Source organism: Hipposideros armiger, unplaced genomic scaffold (genome assembly GCF_001890085.2).
Source record: "Hipposideros armiger isolate ML-2016 unplaced genomic scaffold, ASM189008v1 scaffold_2, whole genome shotgun sequence".
Lineage (NCBI taxonomy): Eukaryota > Metazoa > Chordata > Mammalia > Chiroptera > Hipposideridae > Hipposideros > Hipposideros armiger.
In genome coordinates, this window is record NW_017731352.1 from 2,815,914 (window position 1) to 2,827,129 (window position 11,216).

At 33.9% G+C, this 11,216-nt stretch overlaps 1 protein-coding gene across 1 annotated transcript in view; it reads left to right on the forward strand.

Annotated features, from left to right (window-relative positions):
- Window positions 1-11,216, forward strand: part of REL (REL proto-oncogene, NF-kB subunit) — a gene marked incomplete at its 3' end in the record, with an annotated part of 39,677 nt that overhangs the window by 18,678 nt on the left and 9,783 nt on the right. Inside the window, exons 5-7 of the mRNA XM_019635909.1 lie at window positions 9,424-9,564; window positions 10,840-10,944; window positions 11,054-11,209. Of these exons, the coding sequence (XP_019491454.1) occupies window positions 9,424-9,564; window positions 10,840-10,944; window positions 11,054-11,209 (402 nt within the window). The remainder of the gene's footprint in view (window positions 1-9,423; window positions 9,565-10,839; window positions 10,945-11,053; window positions 11,210-11,216) is intronic.

The following is an 11,216-nucleotide window of genomic DNA, read 5'->3' on the forward strand; positions in this document are numbered from 1 at the left end:
TACCCACCTGACATTTTACATAGTTATTAGAATATTATTGACTGTATTCCCTATGCTGTATTATATATCCCCATGACTATTTTTTAAAATTATAGTTGACATTCAACTTCCCTTTCAGTCTTAACTCTCCAGAGAAGACTACTGTTAAGTTTGATGTATATTTTTCTAGAATTTCCTTTATACACGTATAGCCATTTACACACATATTTTTTATATAAATGAAATCACGCTAATTTCCTATTCAACTGTTGCTTTTTTTTTTCCACTTAGGACTATATCTTAAACATCTTTCCATGTTAGTACCTAGTATTCTATTGTTTGGGTAGACCATAATCTGTTTATCTAGTCATCTCTTAATGAACAACTAGGATATTTTCATTTTATTAAAAAAAGCTCCATTGAATATATACTTTGAACTTTTGTGTGATTATTTCCTTAGGATAAACTTTCAGGAATTTCTAGGTCAGGAGTATGCTCATTTAAATTTTTGATTCATTGCTAAACTAAAAGGGCAAACTTTTAAATTAAAGAGGCCATCTAAGTCTAGATGCAGTATAAAACAGGGATAATGTAGTATGAAACAAGGAGATTATAAATAATAGCTACCATTAAGTACTTTTTGTATGTCAAGGAGTAAATTTTAAGTGTTTCGTGTACACTATTTTATTTATCATTAACAACAACACTGCTTCATAGAGGAGAAAACCAAAGCTTTGGTTTGCGTGTTTCCCAAGTTGTGTAGCAAGTACAATAGCAAGTACAGAGCTGGAATTCAAATCCAGATTCCTGACTCTAGTAGAAGAGGCATTAAAAAAGGAATATGCAGGAATCAAGAGGAAATTTCTTGGGGGAGGAGGAGGGGGTGTTGTTTATTTTACCAATCCAGAGCCAGGCATGATATGAATAACAAATACTCATATAGCACTTAGAATATTTCCTAGTACATAATAAGTGCTTTACATATTTTACTCTGTTTAATTCTTATAGCAACATATGAGGTAGGTACTATTATTATCTCCATTTCATAAATAAGGAAATGAAAACACAGAGGAAAATTTAGGTAATTTGCTAAAGGCCTTATAGCTGGTAAGTGTTGGATTTGAATACTGCCTGGCTCCCAGGCTCATGGTCCTGTCTCTCCTGTGTTGTCGAGATGAATACAAATTTGGGGAAGGAACAATCCTGCCCGTTGACCCTTCACAGTATTTGTGTTTTCTGTTGTTGTTTAGTTGTTTGTTTATTTAACACCCATTCCTTCCCCTAGCCATTTTGCTATTTCCCTAGTTGAGGAGCGTCTTTCATAATTTGAGTTGTAGTTTTTCCTCCCATTAGAATAATCTTGGAACAGTACTTTCATATATTTGCTTAAAAAGTTGCAATGACTCTTTAAACAGTTGAAAAACTAAATGGCCCTGAATTCAGTCATCCACATGTAGCTCCAATCGATTTTTCATACCTTGCTTTCCACTGCTCTTCCTGAACCCTTCACTATTCCAGAAAAACTGTGTTGTTCACCTGCCCTGACCATCTCTCAGTCCAACTTCTCCAGTTGTCTCACTACCAGTGTAGGACTGTACACCATTTTTAGCCTGGACCATTATCAGTAGCCTCTAAACTTGTGTTTCTGTTTCTATTCTTGCTCTCCCTCCAAGCAGCTTATACATTCTGCACCCAAAAAGATCCTTCTGAAACCAGTGTGAATCATTTCAGAACTCTGCTTATCACCCTTCAGTGGCTCCAAACAATCTTCAGCAGTGGTTCTCAGTTTTGAATGTGCATAGGAACCCTGTAGTACTTGTTAAAAAAGTGGATTCCAGGCTACCATCCCACCAATTTGGTAGGTCCGGGGGCCTGCAACTCTGCATTTTAACAAGCACCTAGATCCATGTTTCTTATTTGACTGTGACTCAGAGTAGGAAATAGATTTATATCTCTGCTCAATACATAACACATGCACACAAAAAAAAACCCAACGCTCTTATTATGTGCAATACTCTATTCCATTCCATTTCTTTTTTTTTCTCTCAAGAAAATGCTTATCCAACCCACTAAATTAATTTTATGACCAGTGGTCCCAAACTACAATTTGAAAATTCCTGCCCTACTTGATTCTGATGCGAGTGGTCCGTGGACCATACTTTAAGATACTCTGATCTACTAGGTAAATTCAGCTTCTCAGGCATGGCATTCAAAGCCCTTCATAATCTGATCCTTTTTTTCCATTCCAGCTTCATCTCCATCTTTTATCCTCTGCCTCAACTTCCTATCCTTCCATCCCTGAACATTGAGTGCTACATGCATGCTTTATTTTTGCCGTTCTGAACTACTTACTGTGTTAGAAGAGTCATATTCTTTCTTGTCACTGTTCCTTTATACTTTCATTTCTCTTGCATGGAGTGCCCTGATCTACTTGGTGAATTCTTCCTGGTCAGGCTTCAAGTTTAAGTTTAAGGGTCACCTCTTTCAAGCTTTCCTTGACCTTCCCAAACAGAGTGAAGTAATCTTTCTGTTTTCCAAAGATGCTGTACATATTTCTAATGCAGTTTGCTTTAACTTTGTTTACATGTTTCTCCTTCACTAAATCATGAGACTCTGGAGGGCAGAGACTGTCTTCTATGCATCTCTGGCACCTAGCCCGTGTCTGGCACATGGTAGAGGCTTAATTAGAATTTTTTGAAAGAGTAAATGAACACATCAATGAACATACCTTGTTTGTACTCGTCTACCAAAAACATTCAAGTTGTTTTCCTTACCTGAAATGTCCTGAAAGCCTTTTTAGTTCTCTCAGCCCAGGGTAATATCTTCCTAATTATACCATCACTCAGCAATTGATCATGAAAAGCTTTGTGACATCTATTGGGTCATTTAATTCTTCAGCAGTTGTCTTCTGAGATAAGTTTCATGCTCGTTGTGGACAAGGTCTATGGTGGAACTTGTTTATACTTCACTTTGGCACCTACATAGTGTATTTGTATTGCTGTTATATTAAATATCTATCTTCAAAACTAAGTGCCTTGAGATAATGAATTTTCTACCTATCTACAGTAGGTTACTCATCTTAACTACTTATGCATTTATTCATTCAAAAGATTTTTACCTCATTAATCCTGATAGTCCTAGGTTCTTCTAGGTGCTCGGGATAAGTCAGTGAACAAAACAAAGAAATTCCTGCCTTTAAAGAGCTTATATTCTAGTGGAGAGAGACCAATAATTAACAAATTTACTAGACATGTATATCATCTGATTTATTAGACAATAAAAATGCCAAGGAAGGGAAAAAATCAGCAATATGAAGATCTGGGAATCTGTACTTATGGAGACAGTTTGCAAATTTAAATAGGATGGTTAGAGTAGACCTCATTCTCTATTCTGGTGCAGTTTTCATAATAGAAATATTGTGCTTTATTGTTTTTCTAGAATATTCAAATAAAACCTAAAATGTGCATTTCTAATACTAAGCAAAACAAATCAAATTTCAAACCCCTCCCCCCCTGAAAAAACTCAAGATGCTAAAATCTAATTAAAATAACCTTAACTCAACTGTAGAATTATCCTTTCTTTTGTTGTTCATATTCTTTTCAGGAGATACTAGTTCAAATTATACCACTTATATAGGAATTTGTCAAAGCTGAACTAATATTTTTTTGTAGGTGTATCATTTAACATAGGAAAATTGTACTGGTCAAGAATTACAAGAGTGTGGGCCAGCTGAGTGGCTCAGTTGGTTAAGAGCTCGCTCAAGAGTTTGAGCTCTGAGCAACAGCAGTTCGAGTCCTGGCCCTGGCTCAGCTGAAAAAAAAAAAAAAAAGAATTACAAGAGACTAGCTGACTTTGTTTTTGTGTTACACATTTATGATATACAGAAACAATGGAATTGGAAATGTTTAGCAGAATAGGACCGACAAATTCTGGTCTGTAGGCTAATGGCTATCTCATTCTGACAGTCTGTTCTCTAAAGGTCAAATATCATATGAGAATACAAAGACTATTAAAAATTATTCTTACTCTGTATAGGATTATTTTGTGTACTGCATCATCTAGTATGTTTTAAGGCTTGTCCTTATCTTTCTTGCCAGTAGTTCTTTAAAACAGGAATTGTCTGTTGCAAATGGGATATATAACAATCAAGTAGTGTTAAACTTGAGGCTTCATGTGAAATATTGTTCAAATTGTTTAATATGTGCTAAAGTCTAAATTGGGTGAGGATTTTAAAGGCTCCATTACCAAATTTTAGCAGTGTCCACTTTGCTGGAACAAAACAATGCCAGTTAGACTTCACAGAGGACTCTTACTGCAAAATTTAATGTCATTCTCATTTTCTAGCTATGTAATTAATGACATATAAGGAATTCTAATATTCAGTGATTAAAATCCATAGGATTTTGACAAAAAATTTGCAATTCTGTTTTCTTAGGCATTTTACTATTTTTCCATGTACAGAGGACATTGAGATGTTATGAGAGCACAAAGACTGTTTTGCATTTGAGTTTGGAGGAATTATTTTATAATGGTAGTCTAAAGGGGAATACTGTTTAAAAACACACGTAGTTTCTAACATAGATTTTTATCTCTGATGTCTGGTTTAATACATAAAAATAAGATAAGAGCCTTTTCTCATGATGTAAAACCTAAAGCTTAAAATGCAAGAAGGAAAAAAAGGTTCTTGTGCTTCATTATCCTTTCTTCATGGCAGCCACGTTAGTTTTCCAAGCCTCCTTTGACTACCCAAGGCAGAAATTGGGGCACTCTTTTTATGTCTTCGTACTCCTTGACCATAATCCCATTATAAGACTTTTCATTTTACATTATATAATTTTAGTTTATGTACCTGTTTCTTATCCAGATACTAACTCACTAAGGGCAGGCACTGTCTTTTTCATACCTGTATGTGGCATTTATTTTAGTGTGTAGCCCAGAATAGAAGCTCAATACTTATGTTGAAAGAATGAATACCTTAATGATAGACTGTTATGACCATTTACCTTTTTCCTGGTACATAAACACTTTTATGTTAGCTTTTATTATATTATATATATGGAATATATGTTTTGAGTAACAGAAATTAAATGAATTATAACCAAACTTTATATTTTTTTCTTAAATGAGACATAACTCTTAAAATGGTTTATCTATGTACCATGTATTTTTGCCCTGTTACTTTTATTTCAGTAATATTTAACAGTATTGGAGTTTTAGAAATGTCACACTTCTAGAGCTAGTTATAATTGATATTAGAAATCTAAAAGAAATATATCATGATATATGATATATCCAAAAGAAATATATCATGTTGATAACTTGATAAAAGTGAAATTCTTATTACACTCACACACTGCTCTGAGGACTGAGGAGTAATATTTATTTCTAAAGATATATTAAGGAAAACAATTTTTTACCTTGAGTCCTTTTGATCAAGTATAAACGGAAATTTTAAACTAGTTTAAGAGGAATTTGATTGGTTTTATGCTTCCTTTTGCTAGATTTTTGCATATGTTAAAACTGAGAACCACTTTTCACATTGTAGAATACTACTATATTTTGTATTATAAATGACATGTATCTATTAAAAAGCCTACAGTGAGCATTATCCTCAATGGAGGAAACATCAGAGCATTCACTTTGAAATTAGGAATGAGAAAAGGATGTGCACTCTTGCCACTTCTACTCAGCATTGTAGTGGAGATGGTAGCCAGTGCAGTGTACCTGACTGAAGATGAGGAAATAAAGTTGTAATTATGGGAAGCTATTATTTACAGAACTCAAAAGGATATACAAGTAGATTATTAAAATAATAAACTTAAAATGGTGAACAATGTAAAATTAATATACAAAATTGTTTTATTTCTGTACATCAGCAGCAAATAATTAAAAGAAGTGTTGTTAGAAAATATAAAGTACATAGCAACACATGAAAGAAACAATGATCAAGATTTCTTTAGGGAAAATTATAAACTTGTATTATGAGGTAATAGAGAACACCTGACTAGATGGAGAGGTATATCATGTTCTCTAATGTCAATATTATAAAGATGGAATTTCCACCCCCCCAAATTGATAAACAGATTCAGTACAATTCCAGACAAACTCCCAACAAGATTTTTCATTAAATATATGATAAGATGATTCCAGACAGGAAAAGGAAGATACTTGATAGAGGAGGAATAGTGATGAGAAACTGATCTTATCAAATATTAGTGTTTATTATGAAGAAAGTATTAATTAAGGCAGCGTGGTATTGGGGTAACAATAGACAGATTGACTGGTGGGGTAGAATTAAGAACCCAAAACAGATCTAAGAAAATCTGACACATTAGTATGTGATAGAGGCAGCATGTCAGATCAAGAGAAAGGGAGGAAATATTTGATAAATGAAGCTGGAAAAAATGGTTATTTATGTTGGGTTCCTTACCTCTCACCGTATACAAAAATCAGCTGAAAATGGATTAAAAACTTTAATGTAAATCAACACTTTAAAACCTCTTGGTAGAAAATATTGGTAAATAGATTTTAGCTCTTGGGGTATAGAAAGATGACACACAAAAAAATTTTAATAAAACAGTTGATAAATTTAATGATTTTTTTAATTAAATTTATTGGGATGACATTGGTTAGTAAAATTATATAGGTTTCAAGTGAATATTCTTAATTTCAGTTTATTGTATTTTTCAGTTCTAGAATTTGTTTGGTTCCTTTCTAATGGTTTCAATTTCTTTAATAAATTCGCAATCTTGTCTTTGAACTCCTTGAATACGTTAAGTGTAGTTATCTTAAGTCCTGTGTCTGAAAACTTCAGTATTTGGATCCTTCGTGGTCTACTTCTATAGTCTGTTTTTTCTTTCCTTTTGCTTTTTTTTTTTTTTAAACTCACCTTATTTTGTCTCCTCATATACCTGTTTATTTAAAATAGACTAGTCATATAGAATACCAGTCATCATTTTTTAAAAACTGTAAAGATTTTTGGCCTAGGGTGTTATTTCCCTCCAGAAATTTTTCTTACGGTAGGTGGCTAGTCACTAGCGTTCGCAGATCACTTAAAATCAGTGAGTGATTTAAGTTATTTGAAACTAGGCTTTCATCCCTGTGAGGTCTGGTATCTTTCCAGTTCACCCTTATTCCTAGGATACAGCTCTGAGGCCCCAACCAAAGCATTGGGCATTTATTAGGTTCTCCATCTTTGGCAGACTCCTATTTTTTCCCTATAGTCTATTGAGAGTTCATCTCAACTTCTCATCCTCTTAGCCACCTCTTACAAAATTGGCAGGCTATATATATCTGGAAAAAAGAGGCTTCTTCTTCTGAACTTACCTCTCTGGGTTTTTGTGATACTGTGATTTATAATAAGAAATACTGTGTATTTGATCTTCATCCCCATTCCTGACACAGAGTTCCTGCAACCCTTGGAATTTGCTAAGTGATAGGAGTAAAAAAAGGTGAAAAGAGTGTCCTTTGTCTTCATAACAAACCTCTTTCAAACACATCTGAGTTTATGTTAATGAGGTGACTTTTGGAAAACCCCTAAGGATGGCGGGCTCTGGTTGCCAGAGGGAACCAACCATGTTATTAGAGAGTTGTAATTTTCAACCTCATCCACTTACCTCTAGAAAAGGAGGGACTAGAGGTTGAATTAATCACTAGTATCCGATGATTTAATTAATCATGCCTATGAAATGAAGCCTCCATAAAAATCCTCATTGAAGGGGTTCAAGAGCTTCTGGGTTGGTGAACCTGCAGAGGTGCTGAGAGTATGGCATTCCCAAAGAGGGCATGAAAGCTCCTTGCCATATTTACATACCTTTCCTTGTGCATCTTTTCTATTTGGCTGTCCCTGACTTGTTTCCTTTTATAATAAACTGATAATCCAGTATGTAAATTGTTTTCCTGAGTTCTTTGAGCCATTCTAGCAAATTATCAAACCCAAAGAGTGGGTCATAGAACCCCCATTTTTGTAGCCAGTCCGTCAGAAGCATAGGTGATAACCTGGACTTGTGATTGGTGTCTTACATATGTGTGGGAAGGAGCAGTCTTGGGGGCTTGAGACCTTACTTGTGGGATCTGTGCTAACTCCAGGTGGTTACTGTCAGAATTTAGTTAAATTGTAGTACACACCGTTGGTGTCCTGAGAGTTTGGAGAATTGCTATGTGGCACGTATACATCAGAAGTATTGGTGAGTAGTGAGTAGAGAGAAACAGGAATGTTTTTCTTACAGTTTCTTTATTTCATATCTTGGCCTCATGATTCTTCATGATCTTGTTAGCTCTTTGGTGCCTTTAGAGGATTTTTGTTTTATATTTTGTGCACCTGTTTTAGTTCTCACAGTAGAGTTGGTCCCGATTACATGTGTCACCTGCCATTACCAAAAGTAGAATCTCCCTTTGTTGATTTTTCTTTACAGTTTTCTACAGCAACTTATGAAAATGTCGAAATGTTTGGTTGTTCAACAGGCCTTTTCTTTAATTCTTCAGTCACTCACTAAGGAACTATTTAATAAATATTTATTATATGTAAACCACTATGTTCCATGATTAGTGGAAGTGCAAACATGCATCACACACCCAATCTGCCTTCATGGAACTTAACCATAATAGGTTAGAAGAGGCATGCAGAGAGGATAATCATGTAAGATTTTTAAAAAACTTTAAATGTGTAAGAGAGCTATATGTCAATTTAACCAACTCATTGTATTATATTCTTTCATAAATAATGGGTTTTTATATTTTTTTAAAACTAAAATTTTCTTTCTGTCGTGTTTGTCTTTGCATGTAAAATTTCTTATGGAAGCTAGCTATATTATATATTCTAGTATCCTATTGGTATTTAATCCCTAAATATTGATCTAAATTTTAGTAGATATTCCTTTTGTCATTTTTATACAAAATGTGTAAAATTTTCTAATAAAGTTCAATTTTTAAGAGCATAGACGCTAGATTCAATGACTTGAGTTTGAATTACTTACTGCTCTACCACTTGTTAGCTATGAAACTTTGGACAAGTAATTTCATCTCTTTAAAATCAGTTCCTCATTTGTAAAATGGGGATGATAGTCATTCTTGTACAGGTTTAGGAGATAGTCCTTAACACAATAACTGGACTAAATATGTGCTTGTTGAATTAATGAATGAATGCCTATTCTCTGTTGTATATAACCTGCAACCATTTTTGTAAAAATTTAGTGTTAATGTCAATTTGGGATTCTGCCTTAAATTCTAGATAACTGGGATAGTTACATCTGACCATGGCCATAACTTAATGAATACTGTTAGTTAGTGACTATATGATATACTAATGATAACAGGTATTTCATTTTTGTTAGTGCAGATTTGGGTGCTACTCAAGGTTATTGGACATATTGGGCAGGGAGGAGGACCTAGCAGGATTTTAGTTCTATGTGATTATTCTCCATTCTTTTTTAATGTACCATTCAGTCCCTGAAGCACAGCTGCTTGATACTGAAGATTGCGACCTCAATGTGGTGAGATTATGTTTCCAAGTTTTCCTCCATGATGAACATGGTAATTTGACAACTGCTCTACCTCCTGTGGTTTCTAACCCAATTTATGACAACCGTAAGTACTTTATTTTCTTGTATTTGTAGCCTTAGCTTGTTTTTTTATATATATAGTTTAATTCTTAAAAGTATTTTGGTAATTAGAAAAACAGTATGTTTATTGTAGGAAAAATTCAAACATTCCTGAAATAAATAACAAGGGTTATTCTCCTATAGTAAATCCCCTCGAACCTCATTCTCCAAAGATAACCACTGTCCTCAGGCACATATCTCACCAGTTTTTTCTTCATGTATATACAAATACATCATCATCATTCACGCATATATTCTTGGCAACTTTTAAAAAAATCATCATTGACCTGTTTTTAACTTATCTTTTTTCCTCTTTGCAATATATTGGATTGTTGGAAAAGTCATGACGTATTTTTTCTGTTTTTTCATTGCAAAAATGCGTCATGACTTTTCCAACAGCCCAATATCTTGAATCTCTTTCCCTTTCAGGCACCTTATTCTTTTTCAGTAGCTGCATATTTCCTTATATGGCTATATCATAATTTTATTAAGTCATTACCCTATTACAAGACATTTGGTTTGTTTCCTTCTCAATTTTTTTTCTTTTTGCTCTAACAAATTATACTGCAATAAATATCCTGAATGTGCATGTAGATCTCTAGCATACATAAATTTGCAGAAGGAGAAATGTTGGCAAGTGCTAGGTCAAAGGATACAGATATTTATAGTTTTAAAAGATTATGAAATTGCCCTCTGTGTGTGTGTGTGTGTGTGTGTGTGTGTGTGTGTGTGTGTGTGTGTGTTTGTGTTTATACTCTTATATATGATCACCGGTCGTATATGACTATACCTGTTTTGCATGTAGAAGATAATGGGACATACAACTATAAAGGTAGATCGGAATATTCTTATGGAGAGCTTTGAATGTCATGGAGAGTTATTGGAATAATATTGGCCAGATGATAGGAAGCATGAAAATTGCATTGCTATAGGGTTGTGGTCATAATTTAAGATTAATCTGGTGTCAGTGTGTAGAATGGGTTGGAAGAATCAGAATTTAGAAGCAGGAAGATTTAATTAGAGGACATGTTATTATTGCCTAGAAATGAAGTCACAAGGCTCTGTAGCAGGTTGGGCAATGCAGTTAGAAAGGAAAGAGACAAATGTGGATGATTAATGTATTTAGTGTCCTTAATTTATTTATACAGTAAATAAAGCTTTTGTTTATTCTATAATTTGTTTTCCTAAAATTCTCTACATCAAAAATGAATAAAATGTATTACTAAGGTAGCAACCCACTAAAAAAATTCTTCATATTTAGGTGCTCCTAATACTGCAGAGTTAAGGATTTGTCGTGTTAACAAGAACTGTGGAAGTGTCAGAGGAGGAGATGAAATATTTCTACTCTGTGACAAAGTTCAAAAAGGTATTTATTTATTTTTGTTTATTTCATTGAATTCAGAATATATTTTAGATTAATGGATACATTTTACTTTGTTTTCCCATTGATATTTCTTTGCTTTCATATTCACTAGATGACATAGAAGTTCGGTTTGTGTTGAATGACTGGGAAGCAAAAGGTATCTTTTCACAAGCTGATGTACACCGTCAAGTAGCCATTGTTTTCAAGACTCCACCATATTGCAAAGCTATAACGGAACCAGTAACAGTAAAAATGCAGTTGCGGAGACCTTCTGA